General features: G+C 34.8%; 3 protein-coding genes across 6 annotated transcripts in view; all 3 read left to right on the forward strand.

Moving 5' to 3' along the window:
• Positions 1-3289: 3289 nt before the first annotated feature.
• On the forward strand, positions 3290-6617 carry LOC111367927 (multiple organellar RNA editing factor 3, mitochondrial-like). Its single transcript, XM_022989047.1, has 4 exons — positions 3290-3727; positions 5339-5436; positions 5894-5959; positions 6057-6617. The coding sequence occupies exons 1-4, from the start codon at positions 3366-3368 to the stop codon at positions 6278-6280; spliced, it is 750 nt and encodes a 249-aa protein (XP_022844815.1). The 5' UTR covers positions 3290-3365; the 3' UTR covers positions 6281-6617.
• A 1101-nt stretch (positions 6618-7718) lies between these two features.
• LOC111367935 (phospholipase D zeta 1) lies at positions 7719-22464 on the forward strand. Of its 4 annotated transcripts, XM_022989077.1 has the most exons (21): positions 7722-8151; positions 10210-10311; positions 10590-10705; positions 10809-10950; positions 11825-11995; positions 13409-13582; positions 13796-14038; positions 14134-14250; positions 16247-16386; positions 16491-16640; positions 17068-17224; positions 17302-17577; positions 17683-17820; positions 18529-18639; positions 19545-19691; positions 19807-20004; positions 20959-21060; positions 21170-21301; positions 21416-21481; positions 21730-21791; positions 21864-22464. In XM_022989077.1, exons 1-21 carry the CDS (start codon positions 7903-7905, stop codon positions 22111-22113), a joined length of 3243 nt encoding a protein of 1080 aa, XP_022844845.1. In that variant the 5' UTR covers positions 7722-7902; the 3' UTR covers positions 22114-22464. The 4 variants fall into 4 exon arrangements, with proteins under 4 accessions (XP_022844828.1, XP_022844845.1, XP_022844837.1 ...); XM_022989069.1 differs by having other exon boundaries at positions 17302-17820; XM_022989085.1 differs by having other exon boundaries at positions 7957-8151; positions 10793-10950; positions 17302-17820.
• A 1808-nt stretch (positions 22465-24272) lies between these two features.
• LOC111367958 (CST complex subunit TEN1) overlaps positions 24273-24974 on the forward strand; it is a 2075-nt gene continuing 1373 nt past the window's right edge. Inside the window, exons 1-2 of the mRNA XM_022989098.1 lie at positions 24273-24357; positions 24623-24777. Coding sequence (XP_022844866.1) covers positions 24286-24357; positions 24623-24777 — 227 coding nt within the window. The 5' untranslated portion in view covers positions 24273-24285. The remainder of the gene's footprint in view (positions 24358-24622; positions 24778-24974) is intronic.

Consider the following 24974-nt stretch of genomic DNA (forward strand, 5'->3'; position numbering starts at 1 on the left):
ACTTAATCTTCAAATCTGGCTGATCACACGCCTTTTCAAGCTTCTGTCATATTGTACTGATATCATTTAAAAACTCTCTTTGATTGCAGAGTTTTTTCAAGGTTCTCTTGACCCAGTTGTGAAGCTCTCCAAATGAAGTGGTTTCCAATGATTGTTCTTTTATTTCAATCATTCTGAGTGTCTCTTGACCAAGAGGCTGTGGGATGGACTCTAAGTAAGCCTGCTTTATATTCGTATCGTCCATTCCACCAATGAGGTAGTATCGCCTGGCAGCATTGTGGAAATGTTTATCTAGATCTTTAGGATTGTAAGAACAACATTTCAATTTGAAGAATTCTTCTCTTGCAATATCCTTCAAATGATCCGTCTTTCTACAGAATTCCCAATATAATGATTCTATGAAAGCATCTATTGTTGGGGAATTAGAATATTGGATCTGGCGATATTCTCCAAGAGCATCATACCAATATTTTAAGAACCCAGTGATTCTTGCCAGAAAAGATTTTTGACTGCAGAATGAGTCATATTTGGCCTTTGTAATTCTGCTAAACACCATGCTTTCATTTCTTGAAATCTTGCTTTCCACAAAGCTGGAGGAATATCATCAAAAGTGAATTTGGTTGCTGAAGTACTATTTTGTGAATAATAATTGTTCACAATATGAGGATCAGCAATTTCCTCATCAATTATTTCTGACTCATCAACAACAGGAATTCTTTGTTGAGTTTGACTTGATTGTGTTCTGTCAGCCATGTAAAAAGGAGGATGATCTTCTGGAAATTCATCTGAGGACTCTTCAAGTTCAGAACTAGTTTCATTTGGGATGGTTAAAATAGGAGTTATAGAGGAACGGTTTTGAGTTTTTTTGTAGGAAAGTGGTTATGGGGTTTTTTTTATCATCATTTGTGGTCTTTTTTTGGGTTTGGTAGAGGTAAAGTTTGTAGATTTTGTGAGGCTAATGGTTTAGTTTTCTTTATATCGGGATAAGAAAGAGGTGTCAATTTCTTTTCCCATTCTTCAGGAGTGAAGAGTGAAGATGTGGATTCATAAGCTCCTGTTGAATACATGGGTCCTGAAGTTTGTGATATATGGGTATATGAGATAGGGTGATATGGAGTAGAAGGTGGGATCATGGAATTGTTTTCAAGAGAAATGAGTTGTTTTTTGAGATTTCTTATTTTTCTTTCTTGATCTGTTATGGGTAAACGGTTTTGTAAAAGGGTCATGATTTCAGCATGGAGGGTTTCAATCTTTTGTTTACAGGCTTGAAGAGGGGTTAATAGCGTTTGTGCTTATTGTTGTAGAGTCCTTTCAATTCTTTGCTGACTTTGGTCAATTTTTCTCAATAGGGAATTTTGTTGGACTGACTGCCAGTTTAAAACTGCTTCTGCTGCTGAAAGTTGGTCAACTGAACCATCCAATTTTCTGGATGTGGGATTCCTGATCTTCCAGGCATGAGTTGACTGCTCTTTGTCAAAAGAGGACAATGGAGGAAACTCTTCTTATTGAGGAGGGTGGAACATAGCTATAGGCATAGCTATCTGAGGAGATGGAGGTGGACTATTATCCCAGTCCCATTTTTTATATAGTTGGTCGCAATCCCATGGATCATCATCATCATCATCCCAACCAGTAGGAATAATAGATTCATTACTTGTAGGAGGTGGAGTGTACTCGACATAATAGTCAAATTTTCCAGAGGGTTCTCCTAACAAATCAACTCCTGCAGATTTGTTTTCATATGCTTCACGCAATTTTTGTTGGCTATTCTTCTTTTTCTTCTTCTTCCTGGAAGGACGATCGTTAAATAGATATTCTTCATCTTCTATGCATTTTGCACAGAAACATACATCCCAATAAATATGTCCTGAGTTATCAGATTTGCAATAAATTGGCCTGCCATTTGCATCAAATCCATAAATGGGAATTTCTCCATTGGAAAAAGCAAACTGTGTTGGAAAACAGGGAGGCTTTTTATTTGCAGGTTCTTTTTGAAACATGATCTCAACTTCGCCATTTGACTTTCTCCTAAAATGATGAGTTGCTGATTGTATAGGCAGAGAGTCTTTTGACGTCTGGTGATGTTGCTCATAACTAGTAACCCAGGTTTGAGGGACCAATTTAATGAGCTCGGATCTAGGAATCTGTCTAGGGACATATGTACAGCTTGGCTGATCTGTTCCCATCTGAATTAATAAAGCATCATCCGTCCCATTAGGAGTGACAAAATCAAGAGAGTGATTTTGAATTCTGTAAGCCATCTGGTAATGAAGTGTTGCTCCATATGTGACTGCTGTTGGAACTGCTCCAACAATTTGGACTTGGATTTTTAAAGCTGATAACAATAATGGATCTGCAATTGGCATATTAAAATTTGGAAACATAGTAACAAGTACTGTTCCCGCATTGAGTGTAGTTTCCACAGTGCCAATACATGCATGTTGATAATCAGCAAATCGTATATCTAGAAGAGCAATTCTAGAAATAGCCGGGAGACCTTTTCTTCCATGGAGGGTAAGTGCAATTCTTACAGCTCCAAAATGAAGATGGGTAAAACCTTCAGATAACCATACATTTGGAAGACGAGATGGTAAATCTAAGGTAACAAACTGCTCCTTTTCAGTAGCAGGTAGAAGATGCTGATCAAACTTTGATGCCTGAACATATTCTTTGATTTGGGATTTTGATGGTGAAATGATACTTTTAACAGTTTTGGTGAAGGAATTTCGGGGTTTGTTATATGGAAGATAAGGATTGACAAGAGGTAGATCGGTAACTGGGATTTTTTCAGATTCATATAGGTAAGATATTTCATAAAGGGAGTCGATTTTAGAAGCAGTAGATTTTCGAAAGGAGGTGGAGGGTGCTAATATAGATGAACTAGAAGATTCAGACATAATTTTTAATGTGTTCTTCCTAGTTTCTTTCAAACTGGATAATTCCAATCAGAATAGTAAGATCAAGATGATTATTGGACAGATAAAAAGGAAAAAAAAAAAAAAAAGACTCAGGGGCTGACACCTGCGCCTGTTGCCAAAGCCTGGGTTTAAACCCTGGCAGAGCTGCTAATCACATCATACAATTTGAGAGACCAAGGACCAAATAAAAATAGATCGTGCTACATGATCACATCGATTGACACGAGTATTTACACATCACACACACATGAGAGCTCGACATTATTTTATTCACACGTGACCCACACCACAGCGGTGAGAAGTGTGTCAACCTTTTGTCAAACAACTTGGTTGAATAGCATTTTTCAATAAAAATAGACTGCAACCTTCGAGCTTACCAAATTGCCATTCTAATAGACCGTTTCACTCGTACACACAGACACTACCCTGCAAATTTTCTCGCCGCCGATGGCAGCTGCGCTCTTAGCCACGCGTCGCCCGTTAGCCTCCCTCTTCTCACGCTCCGTCTCTTCCCGTCGCACCCTCATCGCCCTCCCCTTCCTCCACACCGCCACTGCCACCTACCAACTGCCTCACCAACCCAACTCGATCATTAACCCTACACGGTTCAAGACATCCGGTTCGGGTTATTCCCCTTTGAACGATCCGTCTCCAAACTGGAGCAACCGACCTCCGAAGGAAACAATACTTCTCGATGGCTGCGATTACGAGCACTGGCTAATCGTGATGGAATTCAATTCGGACCCCAAGCCCTCTGAAGAAGAAATGGTTAATGCTTATGTCAAAACCCTAGCCTCCGTTGTTGGAAGGTAAACCCCACAGAGAAACTTCCATAAAAGTTGAATGATTTAGGACTCCATTTGCTCGAGTGTTAAAAATTTATAAAATTATACACGTTTGTCTGAATTTACTATGAAACCCAATTATGCGTGGAAGCCGCCCACAGATAAGCTTCCATAAAAGTTGAATGATTTAGGATTTCATTTGCTCGAGTGTTAAAAATTTAGAAAATTATACACATTTGTCTGAATTTACGATAAAAACCAATTATGTGTGGAAGCCGCCCAGTTTTTGTTTAGTATATATTCTGCCCACTGGATTGTAAGAAAATAGAGTATGTTTGTCTGGGCTTAGAAGTTTACTTTAAGTAAATAAGTTTCAATAAACAATTTATAAAGCAATCATGCTAAACATCCACGCTCAAGTCTAGATGGGACACGTCACATGATTGGATAGTTTAAAAAATTAAAACAAAAATACTCTATCATTTTATGACACATCAGTCCGACTCTTCGCTCCCTGTTTTTAAATCTGGATAAGTGACTTTATTCTTTACTAAGTTGAAAAGTGACTTTATTCTCTACTAAGTTGAAAATAAGTTAGACAAAACGGTTACATCCAACGTAGGTAACTTTTGAAGCTTAGCAAACCACGCTCTAAAGTATTCAACACAAATAGGGTTTTTATATTGCCAAATAATGGTGGTTTCTAAACAATTAATTCAAAGTTCTGGTGGGAATTTAGAGTAGGTGGTGCGATATTTTTATGCCATGATAGTGTACATAACACAACTCCTTGTTGAATTATGTGTTCACTTGTGGTATGTGCCCAAGTCCATTTTAGACATTTGTAATATACAGCAATGTAACGGAAATTTTTAATATGTTTCATGTGCGACAATTTTTATCCATGCGGCGTATGTTATACCATTGTTAATATCATGTTATGATTACAAGAGTCCTCGTGTAATATATGGCAGATAAGGTTCGATTCATAGTTCTGTTTATGCACTGATATACTCATACGTGTTCGTGTCAAATTCAGTGAATATGTATTTTTATTATAATAATAATAATAATAATTATTATTATTATTGGAGAAAAGGCTTGTTTGTGTAACAGTGCACACAATTGTGCAGAAGTTACAAATCATTGGTTGAGATTGCACCACCATGTTACCAAAAAAATAAGAAATGGGATGTTTTATTTTCCCATCTACACTTTTCGTTATAGTAGCTTGTGAATGTGGGAACCCACCTTTTCAATTATTTATGGGATATGCAGATGTTATGTCTTCTAATATTGAACTATTTCAGAGGCTATTGATGTTTCCTCTTTTTGTTGTTGATGGTGTGATTTATTTGAAATATCTATCATGGCTTTGGTTTTTCCTTTCTTTCTCCTTCCTCCCAACTTACAATTGTTTTTTATTTTTCTCTCTTTCCCTTGGAACCAATTGTCAACCCCCCCCAAGAGCTCATTACCAAGTAAGAGAGAAAAGCATCGTCATCTCTGAGTTACTACTTTCTTTGTAATTTCATACATCTGTATGCACACTTTGTTTATATTTTACGTATATACAACTTGCATGATTTTTTGTGGTGTTTACGTGGATTTTTTTGTAATGGTTGCTATATGCAGTGAAGAGGAGGCAAAGAAGAAAATTTATTCTGTTTGTACAACAACGTACACTGGGTTTGGTGCTCTAATCTCTGAAGAGCTCTCGTACAAAGTCAAAGGTATGAAATGTTCTTTATGTGTTATGATGAATCTTTAGGGCTTCTTTAGCCTAATGTTGTTTGTGCTTTATGGTTTAAATTTTGGTTTAGAAATCAATTTTATGAATTTTCGTGGGTGCCAAGTAACTCGGGAATTGTCTTTGGTGTTCAATTTATTATTATTATTTATTTATTTATTTATTTATTTATTTTTGGCTGTTTCAACTCTCATCTGCATGTGATCATAAGCTTCAATTTGATTTTCTAAATTTATCTTGATTGTGCATTTATTTTTTCATTTCGTGTTACTGGCTTTTATACATCTGATCTCCTCTGCACTTAGTGTCTTAATCCATTATGAAGTATGGAAGAATAATCTGTCTGTAAGAGAGATTGGCGTTGAGGTTTTCTGAAGGAGTAATTGAGGGATTGTTTAAGTTTGGTTCGACTGGTTATTTTTCTTTCTTGATGTTGACAGGCCTACCTGGAGTTCTGTGGGTTTTACCTGATTCATACCTTGATGTTCCTAATAAAGACTATGGAGGTTTGTGCACTAAAATTTTGAATCAGATAGCAAAGTTCTTTTCATCCTCTCGTGATTGTAGTCGAGTTTGTATCTTAGATATTATTTGAATCAATAGGTGATCTGTTCGTTGATGGAAAAGTCATCCATAGGCCACAGTACAGGTTCAATGAACGACAAAATGCAAGGAACAGGCCTCGTCCTCGATACGATAGGCGCCGAGAAATAATGCAAGTAGATAGGAGAGAGCCATCACAGGCAGTGAATCAGCATAAACCTGCCTCCACAGGTGAGCAGAATGCTTCTCTGAATCATGGAGGATTTCAGGGCAACAATGCATAAATGGATCAAGAATTTGGAACATGAAAATGGAATCAAGCTCGGGTTTTGCATATTATCGCACAGTTTCGGAGTATGCTTAGTCTGGAAAATGCATGTTAATCCCGCTCTTACGAGGTTTACAGATGTAAATATTATTTATGCCTTAGTTATTACAAGAGACCATTTTCCTTAAAATTTAGAATTTTTGGCCCAGTGTTCGTTTAGGTGTAGCTGTATTGGGCTGTGAATTTCGCATTCCTCGTGTTTTCCTTCGTTATTCAACTAGATTTTCCTTTTGTTTGTGTACTTTTCCTTTATGATGTCACGAAAACCCAATCTAGAGCAATCATTATATCTATTCCCCTGGCCATTTCTTGTATGTATTTCATTACTTTTGAATCCACGCGTGGTAAGTTGCATTTATAATCACGTCGAACGCTTACTGTCTAACAAGTCAATTTTAAGTTAGGCTCATGATGTTCATGCATTGTTTATGAACGCTCAAACTTATTTTTGTTCATACATTCTGAGGGTCAATTTGTACATTCTTTTATAAGTCGATTTTAAATTAGTTTTACTTCTTGTGCATGTAATATTTTGTATGGCAGCCATCACAATCATCGCACCAACGGCCACATTTCACCGTGAAACATCTAGACGATGTTGGTTTTAGCACCTATTAATTTGTCAAATTTGCAAGCATTATAACTTAAGCAAACTAATATACTTAATATTTTGTTAGAAAAACCTAAAATAAAAGCAATAATTCTCCATTCTTTTAATAAAATTATTCAGAGTGACCAACAAAATCTATCTGGCAATTAATCTTAACTCTGTTTTACGCTTAAAATAGGCTGTCCTCGCACTTAATCATTGCTAATTAGTAATTAAATCTCAATATAAAAAAAAGGAACATTAAATTCAAAAAATCCCCTGATTTACCTAACCAAATCAAATAAAAGAAACAAAATTCTACGTTCCTCACCTGAAAAAGAGTGATGAATAAAGAAATTCAAGGAACGAGAAGATTTAATAAAAATTATCAACAAATCAACAAATTCTCTCAAGCGCAGAAGAAATGAAATAAAAAGGAGGGTCCACTGTTCCTCCTATTGGATCTTCTCCAGAGTTTCCAGTAGCACAATTGAAACATCGACACATTCTCTGCTCCTGCGAGGATTGTCGAAATTTGTAAATAAAATTAATAAAATTATGTACTGAATTCTCAAATTCATTCATCATTTTTTTAAGAGGATTCACAAATTATTAAATCTTGAGTTCATCCTAACATATTTGCTTAACCTATTTTTTTCCCCTTACTTTTACCCGAAAAAAAAGTAATTATACTTCCCTATTTAACTTATAATTTGTCAAACAATAGCCAAACATACATTTTATTTCTGCTCCAGCTTCGATCCCAACGATCCGGTCTATTTAGAAGGTACACGTACAAATCTACATTTTCCCATCACTTTCAACGGATCTTTAAAAAATCAAACGGGAGTTCCGTTTCTTCTCCTCTCTCTCTCTCTCTCACACAGAGTCTTTTTCTCTCTAAGCAATCCCATTAGATCTCAATTCTCTCTCATCCAATTCATCAATCTATACGTAAACCATAGATATTTGTAATATTTATTTATTTAATGGCGTCGACGGAGCAATTGATGGGAGGCGGACCGAAGTACGTCCAAATGCAATCGGAGACGGCGGCGGCGTTTCCGTTGCAGTCGATGACTTCATCGTTTTTCTCGTTTCATCATCCAAGCACTGCTGAGCCGACTCGAATTTTTGATGAGTTGCCCAAGGCTACTATTATTCAAGTTTCGCGACCCGACGCCGGTGATATTAGTCCTGTGCTATTGACTTACACAATTGAATTCCAATACAAACAGGTGAGGTGTATCTGTTTAAGCTTTGTGTGAGTGGTGATATGTGCGATTATCTGGATTTTTGCGAAGATTTTACTGGAATTAGTGGCAAGGAGAAGTTGAATTTTAGTTCTTAAAAGATCGGAATTTGGCAAGGAAAAGTAATTTTACCCTTTTAATTAGACATCGCATGTGTATTGCGTGATCATTTAAATGTATAAGTATTCATTTTTTGTCAAGCGAGGTTACTGCAAGCATAATGGAATTTGGCAAAGAAAATAATAATAATAATTTTTGTTTCAGCATTTGTTTTGACTTAATATTTTCAGCCTTTGATGAGTGTTGATATGTTTATATAGGAGTCGTGGTGCAATTTTATTGGAATTGATGGCGTTAAGAAGTTGAATTTTTAGTTCTTAAATGTTTCATTGAATTTATACCTCCATCAAACTTTACTCACTTTAAAATACTTTCTAGCGATCACTGAACTTTAACACGTTTTACTCCATTACTCATCATCTTTCAGTTGTCAATGAACTTTAAAAATACTTCAAAATGGTCATTGAAATTTGATATGATGTACTTCATCACTTGCTCACCATGCTTTATTAGTTATTGAACTTCTTCTTTCATCACTCTTCACTCACTTAACTTTAAAATGGTCCCGAGTGGTCACTGAATCCATTTATTTAAATATTTAAAAAGTATAAAATCATTATTTTAAAACTCATTTTCCCCAAAAAAAAAAAAAAAAAAATCCTTTTAATGGCCATCAAACGGGGGCTAAATTAAGATTTTTATCAATTTGGAGCTAACATTCTTTTTTTCCCTTGAACATAGCTTTTGACAACTAGTATTGTATACTAATAGCAATATTCTCATCTTAGATTAAGCCTGTGTTTGATCCCTATTTTGCGGAAAATGATGCATTTTGAATAGTAAATTGATGCGTAGTTAAAAATTAAAGAAAAATTTTGGATTTGCGTGATATTATTCTATTGAAAAATGTGTGGTTAAAAATGAGTTTTGAAAAAATTAATTTTTAGAAGAATAGGAATCAAACAAGGGCTAAGAGTGTTATTATTTACTCAATATTTATTTTATTTTCTTGATTTAGGTTAAATCTCATAGAAAATCAACTTTACTCGAAAGCGTTATGAAGTTTAGTGACACTCAAAAGCAATTTAAAGTTCAGTGAGTAAGACGTGATGGGGTTGTAAGTTTAGTGACTAAAGAAACATGATGAGTGAGAGATGGAGTGCAACTTGTTAAATTTGAGTGATCACTTTGGAGCATTTTTAAAGTTCAACGACTAATTAAACACGGCAAGTGAGTGATGGAGTGTAACATATTAAAGTTAAGTGAGCATTCAAAAACATTTTAAAGTTTACTGGGTAAAGCGTGACGGAGGTATAAGTTCTGTGGCTAAAGAAACATTTAACTCAGTCCTTAAAAGATATTGGAATTTGAAAAGAAGATTTATTTTGTTATTGTTATTTTGGCTGCATATTAAGAGATCTAAAAACAAGCATTACTTATACAGCGTTATATCCTCAGTTTGCTTATTTTACGGAATTTGGACATGTGGAAGTATTTGTAGTTTTATATGTTTGGAAGTGTGCAATTTGGTGGAATTCCTAAAGAATTTTTTGGAAATGCTGACGTTGTGTAGTTGTTGAGTTTTAGCTTTTAACAGTTTGAGATTCGTGAAAAGTAGTTTTTTTTTTCCTTATTGTATTTTCCGTTGAACTATTATATCAAATTGTAATTGATGTATTTGCAATGGAATTTTAAATTCAAAATAAATTGAATCTATTAGCCTTCCTTTTTCTTCAGTGATAAAAACAACTGTTCTTTAGACGAAGAAAAAAAAAGAAATTTCAAATTTCAATCAATTCATTATCTTTTGGGTTTAATGAAGTTGCAACAAATTGACAAACGGACTGAGTACGAGTTATTCTGCAAATATTAACAGTATGTTATAAATAATCTGTATAAATCTGTACTAAGGTGTTTATATTTACATTTTATCTGTTTCAAGTTTTCTTTCTGAAGCACTAATGTCATCCTATTGTTCCATAGTTTAAGTGGCAGTTAGTGAAGAAAGCTTCTCAAGTCTTTTATTTACACTTCACTCTGAAAAAACGAGCATTTTTTGAGGAGATGCAAGAGAAGCAAGAGCAGGTATTTAGATTCACATCAGTTTTGTTTTTATGCTATACCTTTTTCAGCCATGAGATCATTACTTTGACGTCTAGTAATAACATTATGTGGTGCTATATATTCAAATTAAAGTGGTATCAGTTGACTGTCCTGATTTCTGGTCTTCTGTATGGAAAGGAGCCAGAGTTCTAGGCTTAAATTCCTGTTGTCAACATTTTTTTTTTTTGACCTTTTTTTTTTGGGAATATTGATCTCCATCCTTCTTTGACTTACTTCTGATGGGAAATTCTTTCCCAAAGGTTAGAGAATGGCTTCAAAATTTAGGAATAGGAGAACATGCAGCAGTTACGCAAGATGAAGATGAACAAGATGATGAGGCGCTTCCTTCACGTAATGATGACAGTGCTAGAAACAGGTGCTTTTTAGTCACATGTGACTTATTTAGATGTAGAAGAAGAATGAAATAGTTTTATTCCTGTTGTAATTGTTATTAATCTTACAGGTGGTTTTTTGTTCAGAGATGTTCCATCTAGTGCCGCTCTCCCAATTATCCGGCCAGCACTTGGAAGGCAGCATTCAATGTCAGACAGGGCAAAAGTAGCAATGCAGGGATACTTAAATCACTTTCTTGGTAATATGGATATTGTGAACTCCCGAGAGGTATTGCTTGCCTCTCTCTTGATGCTGCTATATAATTTTGTGGGTAATTTGTATTTGCCAGATCTATCGATGTAAAACAGCATTCAAAATTTTTTTAATCAGTTTTTCAGAGTTCAGTAACTCTTCAAGATGTTTTGGAGCAAGAGTTTTTCTAACTACAGAAGCTATGCTCTTCATAGGTTCAGAATGAAAGTATTGGCAATATTAACTATATTAGAGTGGGGAATAATATCATGTTTAGCATGTACCAATTTATCTTATATCAGTCTAAATTCATTGCAGCCCTTTCTTGACTCACTACTTGATTAAGGCCGTACACTTGCTTACTGTATTTTAAGTTGAGCTAGCTACCTTCTTTGCGGTCTAATTAAAATGCCTTCTTATCATAGTCTGTTTGGTGGAAGCTTAAATGCAAGCTGAGTGAGGAGAATAGTTGAGTATAATATTGAGTAGGAAGCCTATAATAGGTGCATGATATGAAGATTTCTACGTCTTGGTAATTATTTTAGTACAATATTTTTCAACAGATCTTTGGATTCTCTAAATATTATTAACCATTGTCATTTTTGAAATTATATATAGAATTGTAAAAAACAAAAAAAAACTGCTCCATATGGCTACAACTGGAAAAAGAATCCAATTCAAAATAGAATCAATATGATAAGAAGGAAAATGCCTAATGTGAAAACAAGTGTGTGTGTGTGTGTGTGTAATTGTTTGCTATATTTTCTTTAAATTAAGCTTCTTTTTTTAAGACAAGTATCACGTGGAATTTTTTGTGAATATTGGTATAAGCTGAACCTTTGTTTCTTGAGATTTACTGCTGGAAAGTTTTCCTTCCCTGACTTTTAGAGTGAACAACTGCAAATTTTAGGTGTGCAAGTTTTTGGAAGTTTCCAAGTTATCATTTTTGCCAGAATATGGTCCTAAGCTAAAGGAAGAATATATTATGGTGAAGCATTTACCAAAAATTATGCACGATGATGATGAAAAAAAATGTTGTTCATGCCAGTGGTGCAGTTGTTGCAGAGATAACTGGCAAAAGGTAACATTGATCTTTCTTCGAAATTTTCATGATGCAGATGATGTCAGCTTCATGCACATGTATCGTGTTTCATTAAGGTTGTATTTGTATTCAGATAGAACAATTGCTTTTCTGTTAACATCTGCTTGGAAGTGGCCTCCTTGGATTTTAATTGTCTGTGCATGTATTCTCTTTGCTCAGCAATCATTTATATAGTGTTGATACTATGAATGTAAGATCCTTGGTTTCTTTTGTTTCTGTTTGATGTCTCTCCCATGAATAAATACAAAGAAGAATGGAATGCTTTCCTTAGTCATGGATAAATATGTGAGGTATCTATCTTGTTTTCTGATCTTTAATTTAATTTAGTATGTGCACTGGTTCAGACATACAATTTGGAAGAGATTATGAAGGTCATTCACAAATAAAGCAGATTTAGTTTGTCAAAGGCTACTATTGACTCTGGAGATAATATTTTCCTTCAATTTTGAATGCTTGTCAGTGAATTGGAATAGTCCCATTCTTTACTGGGAGTTCAGACCAAACATTTTTTGATGAATGCAGCATCCTCGAGTAATTATTTGGGTATGTTGGATATCTAGTGGATCATAAGGTTCATATTTTAGATTCTGTTAACTTTTCGGCCTTCTGTAGTTGAGCATTAAATGTAATGCTGTCGATGTTTCATATTTAGATTCCCTAATTTTTTAGCCTTTTGAGGTTGAGCCACTAATTAGGCTTTGGACCATCAGCGTGTCTGGCACTCAGCTCTCCTCTGAATGGATGATGGAATTAGTCTGATTTGGCTACCCTTGAATTCTGATTTTCTTCCTTAAATGGATTGACCACATGAACATTCATGCAGGAATATGCATAAAAAAATTTACTTTCTATAGTGTAGCTTTATAATGATAAGCGCTTGACCTGGAAATCTGTATTTGTACCATTGAATTATAGAATTCATAAATTTTTATGCAAGTTACTTCCTTGTCTTGCTGATATATCCTAAATATGTCTCGGCTATTGACTTGTATAAGCACTTGGTGATGCAGCAAGAAAGATGACATACAACTCTGAACCGTTATAGACCTTTTTGGGTCAACTTGTGGACAACTCCCATCAGCACAAGCTGCCAAATATTATACTTTTCAATAAACTTAGAATGATGATGATTCTGTCTGGGATGTATTCTATTTTGTCAATATATCTGACAAAAAGCTTGAGACTAAAGGATAGAGCTTTATGTACTACTCTGCCTTTTGTCTTTCAGCTCGAGTGCATTGCTGTAGTCCTTTGTGCCACACTTAAACTAAGTCACAATTTCTTCTGTGACATGCTCTTTCCCCTACCATTTTAATGCCCCAAGAATGGTATACGAATTGATTGTTACAGACTCAAACATTCAAGTCTAATATAATCTCGTTATACATATAGGTGTGGGCTGTATTAAAACCTGGATTCTTGGCCTTTCTCAAAGACCCTTTTGACACCAATCCTTTGGATATAATTGTTTTTGATGTTCTGCCGGCCTCAGATGGTAATGGAGAGGGCAGAGTATCTTTGGCAAAAGAAGTGAAGGATCACAATCCTTTGCGCCATTATTTCAGGGTAAGTGTTCTTTTATTTTGTGAAGAACCTATAGTGCAGCTTTTTGTCCTGGTGTTTTTCTTCCACTTTCAGCCAGTGCGAGGTGGTTGTGATATCGTTTGTACTCTGGTAGAAACAACCTTTGGGTTCATGGCATGTGCTGAAGTCAAATAAGGTTGTTATTATTAATTTTAAACCTTGCTCTTTCCATAAATTAAAAGATCTCTGTGCTAGGTGACCTGTGGCACTCGAAGCATAAAGCTAAGAACCAAAAGCAATGCAAAAGTTAAAGACTGGGTTGCTGCAATCAATGATGCTGCTCTTCGGCCACCAGAGGGTTGGTGTCACCCTCACCGTTTCGGGTCTTTTGCTCCTCCACGGGGTTTGACCGAAGACGGTAGTCAAGCTCAGTGGTTTGTTGATGGTTGTGCTGCATTTGAAGCTATAGGTTTGGCAATTGAAGCAGCAAAATCTGAGGTCTTTTCTTGAAGCTGCATATCATCAAAATTTATTTATTTATTTTTATTTGATATTTTATCAAGCATGTGAACAATGACTAGTATCTCATGCAGATATTCATATGTGGATGGTGGCTGTGCCCAGAACTGTATTTACGACGTCCATTTCATGCTCATGCATCATCTCGTCTTGATTCTTTACTGGAAGCTAAAGCCAAGCAAGGTGTTCAGGTATTTATTTCATGTAAATTATCTGTTAGTTCCTATTGTAGCATGCCTCATCTCTGTGGTTAGGGGCACACTTGCATTGGTTTCTGCTTCAAAATGTTGATTGTCTGTAAAATTGGAATGAATTTTCGAGGAATGCACATATCACACACATTGAATACTGATTTGATTGCAGATATTTGTGTTTTTAGTAATTTCTACACTCTAGGGATGCAGTTGAGTTGAGTCAAGCAGATACATTAAACAACTCGAATAATAGTAAAGTATCCAATGCGCAGCTGTGAGAGCAGGGACCAACTCGTGTATCACAATTTGAAGTCATAGTCTGAGAGTTAAGCCTTTGCTGTTGTTTCCAAAATGAGTTTGCGACAATTCCTTTGGGACTGGTCATGCTCTTACTTGAAGGGATTGTCACTGCAGTATATCATTCTCTCTTTAAGAACCATCTGGAAGGTGGGACTTAGATTCCAATGAGCCAAAGACACTGACTCACTCTCTCTCTCTGTCTCTCTAAAATACACTATCATCATTTTCAGCATCATTGGTGGCTTCTGTGGTAGTTGTTTCGGTGAAGGCTGCAGCAGTGGCATTTGGATTCTCATTAAGTGGATGGATCATCATTTAACATAATGCAACTTGCTTGATGATTTTACTGTTAAATGATTTTTAAGGGTGTAAAAGAAACTTAAGGTCAGTATATGGCATCTATGTCAAATATATAAAATTAGGCAAAAAATATTATAATATTTATATATATAATAGGTGAATTAGAAACAAAATTCCAAAGACCACGTCTGGAGCTCTCATTTATATTTATTTGATAACACTAAATAAGAATCACTAAACTTCGTATAGTAGAAAACATAAAGTCATGAGGAAAACAATATTTATTTAGTTCATATGCTAATAATATAGGTAAAAGATTTTTGTTTTCTGTTTGGGAGACTAGGACACATTTCTAAGTTCAGACGGTGATTTTAAAGCAAACTAGAAAGATGATGAATTGGAATGAAAGTACATACATGAACAAAGATAAGCTAGTTGTAACCAATTTGTTTAAGCTCTTGCTTTTTACTTGTAAAAAATGAACTTGAAAACTCAAAGAATGGAGCCAACAACATGATTGAGATCCCTATAACTTGTAAAATAAGCCTAATTTCCTGTTGTCTTAACTATCACATTAATAAATCCAAAGAATAGGTAAATCGTGTGGCCTGTATGTTTTTGTCAATATTATGCAAGGCTCTACCTCCTGGGTTATGTAAGAATGGAGCTTGCAGGCTTGTAGCCAAGAGTAGGTTGTTGTTATAAAAGCAGCAGCTGAAAAGATGTCAAGGAATATTGGGCTCAAGTATTTTATCAATTATGACACAAGCGTGAGTAGCTCCACTTGCTTGCATCCCTACTAGTGGCTACCATTTAGATTTATTATGGTAGCGTTTTGGAAATTTTTGTTGCTATAATCACAGAGTATTCAGGAAGCATTTTATGACCACATGGTTAAATACAGTGCTATGGCTGACAAATTTACTAAGTCAGGTCTTTGAGCTAGCTTTTGGTCACTCTTTCTGATTAGTTATTGAATGTTATCCTGTTGTAAATAAATCTAATACTTGTTTTCGTTATGTTTCTTTACGGTCAGAACCTTAGGTTTAGAGTAATCATTTAGACTATATAGAGGTGGCTTTAGCATGGGAATCTTTCTTTTCTCTGCTTTATGTGCTAAATGTTGGCTTTAGCATAGGAAGCTTATGACTTAAGTATTATCGCTATTGAACAACTCAACACCGAGGTTTTTTATTTGTTGGCACTATCTTTTCGGAGGATTGATATGAGACTTACCAGCACATTTCTTTCTTTCTGAAAATTCATTATTCATTGGTTAGCCATGATATCTGTCTAATACATACATTTTCTTGTTTTTATTAAATAATGTTTTTCTATACCATATTTGAGTCACTTGAATATTTTATGGATTATATTTAACTTATCCCTGCAGATTTACATTCTTTTGTACAAAGAGGTTGCTCTAGCACTCAAAATTAACAGCGTCTATAGCAAGAGAAAGCTTCTAGACATTCACGAGAATGTCAGAGTACTTCGCTATCCTGATCATTTTTCTAGTGGGGTCTACTTGTGGTATGAGAAGGCATTTCTTATATTTCTTCTGTTTTTGTTTTGATTATCATTTGTTAGTCGAACAGAAGTTTGTCCATGATGATGTCATATCTACTCTTTTACAGGTCCCACCATGAAAAGATTGTCATCGTTGATCACCAGATATGTTTCATAGGAGGACTTGATCTATGCTTTGGCCGTTATGACTTTCCTGATCATAAAGTGGGAGACTATCCTTCTGTAATATGGCCTGGCAAGGATTATTACAACCCAAGGTATGTTCTACTTGTAGTTTTGAATATAGTCATACAAGAATTTGTCATTTTTGTGTGCTCCTTACTATTTGTTGTTGAGAATCAAGCTTAAGAAAATGCTCTACTATCTGATCACTTGTGACTAATCTTGATTTTTTTAGTTGATAGGATCCTATTTGCTCTGCTCTAATTATTAGCAAAATATTTAACAAATAAACTTCTAGATGGTTTTCTACCTTATCTGACATTAAGATGTGAGGCAATCACTATCGTTTGTCGACGTGAATGCTGTCACGTGCTCTGTGAATTTGTCAGTTGTATTAGTCATATTTTTATATATAATACAGTCAGTCTATATTAGGAATTTGCTTCATTGCATTTTTTAGTTCAAATTTTGAAAAGAATTTCTTAACAATTGCAAAATGCTTCACATGATACCAAATTTCAGGGAATCAGAACCAAATACATGGGATGACACGATGAAGGATGAACTAGATCGAAAAAAATATCCGCGGATGCCATGGCATGATGTGCACTGTGCCTTTTGGGGACCGCCTTGTCGTGATGTAGCCAGGCACTTTGTGCAGCGTTGGAACTATGCAAAGGTTGATATCTTTGTTGGAATTATGAGTTGTAAACCTATAATTGTCATGTGATTTCACATTGTTACTCAATTTTCCAGAGAAATAAAGCTCCCAATGAACAAGCAATTCCACTACTTATGCCTCAACACCACATGGTTATCCCCCATTATATGGGAAAAAGCAGCGTGTTAGAGGTTGGGAATAAGGCTAGTCATGAAGATGTGAAAAGACACGATTCTCTTTCCTCTCGTTCATCCTTTCAGGATGTACCTTTACTTATTCCTCAAGAGGCAGATGAGCAGGATATTTTAATGGGAGACACGAATCTGAATGGGTTGAATACTGAACATGATCTTCAGGTTCAGCCAAGCAGGGTCAGCAGAAGCCCTTTCTCTTTCCGCAAATCCAAAATTGAACCATTAATTTCAGATATGCCGATGAAAGGTTTCGTTGATGAATTTGACACTTTGAATTTCCAGAGGGAGTTGTCCCATGTAACCCAGCCTGGCTCAGAAATTTCAGAGAAAGAATGGTGGGAAATGCAGGAAAGAGGTGACCACGTTGTTTCTCCAGATGAAATTGGACAGGTTGGCCCTCGTGTTGCATGTCGCTGCCAGGTGAGCTTTACTTCTTGCAGTGCCTAATCGTCTTTGATTTGACAAGGTGTTAAATTATCCTCTTTAAAGTCTCTGATAAAGTGTACTATTGTAGTCACATATACTTTATTTACAACCCTGAGAATTATGTGTTTGTTTGTTATTGACTTCAAGTGCTTATAGAAGTGAGTAGTCCAGAATAGATCCGAGTCAAAACCAGAAGTTCGTTTTACTGAGTCCAAATGGGGTTAAGCGGAACTATTGGAGACCTGGGAGGCCCCCTTATAGAACCACTAATGGGTCCTACGAAATGTGTGGATAATATAAGTAGTTAAGAAGTTGTAGGTCTTACTAAATTGTGGATACAAAGCATGTTTAACCAGCTTACAAATGTGAAACTGCCACATTCGAATTATTTACCAAGCGTAAAATTTTATGCTTTTGCCATATTTTATTTTCGTATGTGAATATGATCTTTGACTACTTATTTGCTTACAATTGTACTGAAGAATTTGAAAAAAATTTATGTTCATGTCTTTTATATGTGTGCCTAAGAAAGAAACTTTTGGCACAAGAAATTTACAAACTACTAAGATCTGCGCATTTGCCCTCTGTCTAGCACCATTTTGATTTGCTGCTTGACAGCTTTTGCTTAGGTGCTTCAGATAATTTATATATGTGTTTTGTTTGCAAATTGTCTTACTCTTATGACCAATGTATGATTCTCAGGTTATAAGGAGTGTGAGTCAGTGGTCTGCTGGAACAAGCCAAATTGAAGAAAGTATACACATTGCTTATTGTTCACTGATTGAAAAGGCTGAACATTATGTTTATATCGAGGTCTGTAATAAATATTTTTCCCAAGTTCTAATTTCATTGATTATTTTTTGTCCATAAGAGTATGTATATGTTGAAAGCAATGTAGCAAGTAGGTCCAATATCTTATAATGTGTGCACAGAACTATATTTCACATTTTAAAAAAGTGCAAGTACACAATTATCAAGCACACAAACACCGTGGAATTTCAGAAGATTCCTGCTGATAGATTCAAATGCATAGCATAAGAAACAGCAAAAAACCTGAAACAGTCCCATTTGTAATGAAGTGGCTGACTCATAACTAATGTGCATCCTGGCATCTTTGACAATTTATCTTATTATGCAACCACAAGTTATAAGTGTACCACGATCTTATATCTAAGCAAAGTATAAATTCTCGTCATTCATACTCTTAAACAGTTTATCGAGCAACACACCCACTAAATCTGGTTTTGTAGAACTTAGTGATTGAATTGAATATACCTGGTCACTTTTCTTGGAGATCTAGACCGGAAAGTAAATATAAAAATGTTTCTTGTGGCCTGTGATCAAGGAAAAATCTTTTGTTTGAATGAATTCATAAGACCAATTCCAAGGAGAGCGTGATAAGATGGCTAATTCTACAAGTCCATGGCAAGTTTTCATATTGGAACTTGGAGATACATGGTGAAATACTATTTGGAAGAGGAAAGAAGCATGAAAAGGCAAATAAAAAAGAAAGTATAAATTGGACTAACGAGATAATCCTGATAGTGACAACTGAAATCTTTTAATTGAGGTCGTTGAGTATCTTCTTAAACTGATTTGCCAACAGTTTGCATCATTATTGTTTAAATTTGTTTTCCTTCTTTGTTGGATTCCATTAGGCTCTAAAAGTGTGAAGAACTATTCTCCTGAAATGTATTTATTGTGCAATTTTTTTCCAGAATCAATTCTTCATCTCAGGTCTAGAAGGTGATGAAATCATACGTAATCGTGTTTTAGATGCATTATACAGACGTATTTTGCGAGCCCACAATGAGAAGAAGTGCTTCAGGGTTATCATTGTGATACCTCTTTTACCTGGCTTCCAGGTACCAACACTTCTTTTTGGGTAATCTTTCTGGAATAAAAGAAAATATTTTATGTTATTGATTCTGTTTTTTTTTTTTTTTTTTTTTTTTTTTTTTTTTTTTTTTTTTTAATTAGGGTGGTATGGATGATGCTGGTGCTGCATCTGTCAGAGCTATTATGCATTGGCAATATCGATCAATATGCAGAGGACCTAATTCAATATTACATAATCTTTTTGATCTTGTTGGGCCTAGAATGCAAGATTACTTATCTTTTTATGGTTTGAGAGCATATGGCAGACTTTTTGATGACGGTCCGGTGGCCTCTAGTCAGGTATACTTGCAATTTTCATATAGACCTCCAATGCATACGGCCTCTACCTTGATCATATCATGTAGTTCCTGAATCATGGGTATTCTTCTATAATGTTACTTCAGTTGCTTAAGCCTTTAGTGTAGTCAGTTGCTTGTTTACCCTGCCATGTGAATGTAGTGGTCAGTTCTTAACATCTGCACAGTAAGTTTGTAGTGAGGACTACCCTCAGAGCAGTAAAATATGTTCTCTAGTGTCTAGAATCATGAGAGGAATTTTGTGTTTGTGTTAACAGTAATTATTGGAATAAAATTGTTAGCATGTTCATAATTATTGTTGGGAAGAAAAGTTATGGACCACATGCCAAGGGAAAATGTGAGCTTTTTGGTTGTTGACTTGTAAGATTGCTAGGGATGCTAAATTGTTTTTTGGAAGGATACCGATGAGAAAAGTTCATTGATAAAGATTACGATATCACTGAATATTAGATATTGGAGAGCTTCAACATTTAGAAATAACTTGATATGATCAAAAAATGACATTTTTGTATGCAACCTGAGTTTTTCATGATAGGCTCCAGTTGTCACATGGTGCTAAAGGAACCACCAAGGGACTCATCAAGAAAATTAGGCTGAAGTAGAAGGAAATTGTACTTCCCTGACATGTCTGTCTGATGGATAAACTTTATAACGAGAGTAGTAGTAAGTTAATTGAAATTTACGTAAAATTATGATTTTCTCCATATGCCTGCAATTTTTGCGGTAGTCTTTGCTGGATTATATTGCTTCTGGATGGTTTGAAATAATCAATGTTATACAAAAATGCAGGACAGATTAGTTTCCTTTTCTTTTCCTTCTGATTAAAGGGAGGGGACAGATAATTTATTTATTTTTTAATCATAAAGTAATAGATACATTTTAGAGCTTGTGTAATATTCATATGCTTGGAGTATTAATATTCCTTTTGTTTCCTCAGGTGTACGTTCATAGCAAGATCTTGATAATTGATGACCATACAACTTTGATTGGCTCAGCCAATATCAATGATAGAAGTTTAATTGGATCTAGAGATTCTGAGGTATGCCCAAAATTTTAACTGAACTGCTTAAAATTATATTTCAGCAGGGATAGCTTGTATCAAATGGCATAGCTACTTTCTGAATGTCACATGGATGTAATTTTAACAGATCGGCATGCTTATTGAAGACAAAGAATTGGTTGAGTCCTGCATGGGAGGCAATTCGTGGAAAGCTGGAAAATTTGCATTGAGTCTTCGCCTTTCATTATGGTCCGAGCATCTTGGTCTCCGTGCAGGAGAGGTTGTCTAGAATAACCTGCTTTTATTACTGCACAGACAAATTTAATGGGAATGAGATTTGTAAAATAAAGAAATTTTTCTTTATGATCTAACAATTTAATTTTTGCCCTTTTAGGTTGATCAAATAAGGGATCCAGTGATTGATTCGACCTATAAGGATATATGGATGGCTACTGCAAAGGTGAGAATTATGCAATTTTGCGACAATATTAAGCTTCTGACTCTTTTGCTAGAAATAGGTCTACCCAAAAGCTTCATTCGAATATTTTACTTTTTCTTTTTGAGATTTTAAGCATGGTTAGACTTGAAAAAGTTTACTTATACGTTAATTTACTTTGGAAAGGTCATAATGCTCGTTTGGTTAAAACATATGATTTCACATTATATTGCGTGTGATAGTCTTCGCCTTTTCGAATATGTGATTGACAGACAAATACGATGATCTACCAAGACGTTTTCTCTTGTATACCAAACGATCTCATACATACAAGGTATTACACAATCCTTAACTTTCTTTTCCGATCAACTTTCCAGTGGTTAAACTTGCATGATTGCATCCACAGGGCTTCACTCCGACAATGTATGGCTTTCTGGAGAGAGAAACTTGGCCATACTACCATTGATTTAGGAATAGCCCCGAATAAGTTGGAATCATACGAAGATGGAGACGTTAAATGCACGGATCCCATGGAGAGATTAGAGTCTGTGAAAGGACATCTTGTTTCTTTCCCATTGGATTTCATGTCCAAAGAAGATTTAAGACCTGTATTTAATGAAAGTGAGTACTATGCCTCACCTCAAGTGTTTCATTAAGTATCAGGTTCGGATTGAGAAAAGGGCAAAACATTCAGTATTTTTCGAGGGACAGTCCCTGTTGAAGAAAGTAGATGTATGTAACTGTGGTTGTTGGAGAGGATTGTATTTGTTAATTTGTGTCCAAAGTCGTAAAGGCCAAACAAGAAGCAACAATAAGCAATCATTCTCAGGAGTAACATTTTTTTGGCTCCTCATCAAGAAGCCATTTCTTGGACAAATTTATTCGATACGTCTCTCTTCTTTAATTTTGTACAATGTGTCCACATTTTCTGTAGAGTTTCAGTCACAGCATCAAATCCTGCGGACCTATTAACTTCGAAATTTCAAGCATAATGATCTTATTGCTTATCAGAAGCAATTTTCTTGTTTTATTTTTTATTATTACCAGTAGGGCTCTTAGTCGTTTACCCATATGATAATAACTAATAAATAAAAATTGTGATGTGACATCGTATTAAAGTTCTTTCCGCTACTCAAGGATCTTCCCCTTCCCCCGATGGAGCAAAAGGGAGCAACTGCCTCTGCAACATCTTCAATTTTTATTTTAATTTATGTAGATATTTTTATTTTTATTATATTCATTTATTTATTTTGATAGATGCACAACACGTTTATATTTTCCTCCGTCGCCTTCTCCTATGTGAAATTCTTGGCTCCTCCACTTCTAAAGCATGTAGGCAAATTTCTGCACACCAACTAAATTAAAACATAACTTCATAAAATTAGAATAGAAAGATTATGAGTAGCGCTATTTTCATCCACATTTTTTATAAGTACATCCACTTTTTAAGAAAAATTTTATCTTTTAAATCCAATATAAATTTACTTAAATAGACATAAACAAAATTAAATAAAAATACAAAACTCTAAATTGATCCACTAATTTTTACTTTCATTAAATTATCCTAAATCTTTTTTTTATTTTTTTTTAGAATTTGTGTTTAACTAGAATCCTATATGGATTAAGAAAAATTACATGAATATAATTAAGAAAAATTAGGCAATACTCTAAAAAATTGACTTATTTGATCACTACCTTATTAATTGATGAAATCATATAATTAGCGTAATTAAAATATTCTACAATTACACCACCACCTAAAACCCAAATAAATAGTTCCTGTTCCAGAAAACCCTGAGAGAGAGATTCTCCTCACCTACTGCTTCACTTCTTCTCATCACATTCTAGAATTGCACTGTGTTTTGCCTTGGAAGTGTGAGATGGAGTGCCACACCTATGAAAAGTGCGACTAAGAGCTTGTTATAGAGAGAATGCTCCAAATGTAGAACATCCGTGAGCAAGAAGCCAAGATGAATGGCTCTAAAAAAAGCCAGTTGCCCATTTCTCTCATCTCCAAAACAACCGATGCTTGACTCTAAAATATTCTGTTAATCAAGACAATGCATCATTTGGACTTTTGCTGAATTCAAGTTCTTAAATACTAGGATGTTTATAAAAATTTTCAGAAAGAAGCTAAACTGTGGGTAGTGGTAGTCATCGGAGGACTTAATCTTAAATTGTTTTGGTGTTATGTAATATGATTACTAAACTACTCTCACTTTCCCCTGATAATCTAGTTCCAAATAAATTTTACACATTTGATGTCTGTTTTACTTTATGTTTTCTAAAAAGATTGTTGGTATTTTTGATTCTTCACAAGTGATTATTAGTTCAACTTTTATGTAAGTTTATTATAAATTCGTAATTTTGTTAAGGCTAAATAATGTCGTTAATTATAGGATGAAAGATGTGTCGTGAATATTTACATTCTAGTACGAATTTTCCTTACAGATTCTAAAAAAAAAAAAAAATAATAATAATAATAGTAATAATAATAATAATAATGAATCAATAGTGTTGGGAATGCATTTAAAATGAGATGAATATATAAAATTTATATAGATATATGTTATTTAAATGAATGAATTTAGTAAGGACAATTTTGAAATATAATGTAGATGTAAATAGTATTTTTTAAAAAATTTATTATGGATGCATTTAGAGTGAAATGCACTTATAAAAAGTATGGATGAGTATAGCGCTACCCAAGGATTACAGACTATTTAACACAAATTTGAACAGTAAATGGTAACTATAAGAAAATTTTAAGGATCAACTTGCTACTTAAAGCTATAGGTTGAGGGCTAGTGAAGAAATTTTCGAAGATAATGATGCGTTCTTACAACTCAACTGGCATATGTAGTCGACCCACAAACAGAAGCTTTCATCCTTCCCCCAAGGTACCTCTAAACCCAATCTATGATATTCCTATACATATATGCATATATTTTTTCTGTATGTATTGATTAGGGTTTTATTTTTTATGCCCATTTTCCATGTCTAATTAATTTCAGATATATTTAATCACTCAATTTCAAGAAAAGAAGATGCATTTTCTTGATTTCTTTTACTACTGTGGAATGACACTGATCAATGCATCACCTTTTGAGATTGGTTCAGCGTCTTTTACTGTATTTTGGATTTTAATTACTTTATATCTTTCAGGATAAGAAGAAAAATTTTGCATCATTTTTTATATTTGTGGGGTTTTATAAAATGGCTGCATCAGCTATAAGCTCTGGTGCATTGGTGATGTTAGAAGAATTGAATCCTTCTTCAACACAGTTCAAGCAAGGGGCGTCGATTCGAGTAACTGGAAAGTGCGTATTTTTCTAATTTTATCTGTAATGTGACAATTTATTGCTTTTTCAGTTTTTACCTTCATTGATAGTAAATTAGCAGTAATTCATATGTTGGAAAATGAAAGATAGGATGCCGAAATTTTGTTGTTTGTTCTGTGTTGAAACATTAAGGCACTATTCTATTGAAGGAAAAGCCGGGGGGGGGGGGGGGGGGT

The sequence above is a fragment of the Olea europaea genome, chromosome 2 (assembly GCF_002742605.1).
Source record: "Olea europaea var. sylvestris chromosome 2, O_europaea_v1, whole genome shotgun sequence".
In the NCBI taxonomy this organism is placed as follows: Eukaryota; Viridiplantae; Streptophyta; class Magnoliopsida; order Lamiales; family Oleaceae; genus Olea; species Olea europaea.

Bases quoted from the DNA above. Each gene is read 5' to 3' on its own strand.
- LOC111367935 (XM_022989060.1), top strand. From the start codon at position 7,903: ATGGCGTCGACGGAGCAATTGATGGGAGGCGGACCGAAGTACGTCCAA. The intron at 10,951-11,824 runs GTATTGCTTGCC...TGCAAATTTTAG, and splicing joins ATATTGTGAACTCCCGAGAG to GTGTGCAAGTTTTTGGAAGT. The intron at 21,302-21,415 runs GTTGTCTAGAAT...TTGCCCTTTTAG, and splicing joins TTGGTCTCCGTGCAGGAGAG to GTTGATCAAATAAGGGATCC.
- LOC111367927 (XM_022989047.1), top strand. From the start codon at position 3,366: ATGGCAGCTGCGCTCTTAGCCACGCGTCGCCCGTTAGCCTCCCTCTTC. The intron at 3,728-5,338 runs GTAAACCCCACA...TGCTATATGCAG, and splicing joins CTAGCCTCCGTTGTTGGAAG to TGAAGAGGAGGCAAAGAAGA. The intron at 5,960-6,056 runs GTTTGTGCACTA...TTGAATCAATAG, and splicing joins TCCTAATAAAGACTATGGAG to GTGATCTGTTCGTTGATGGA.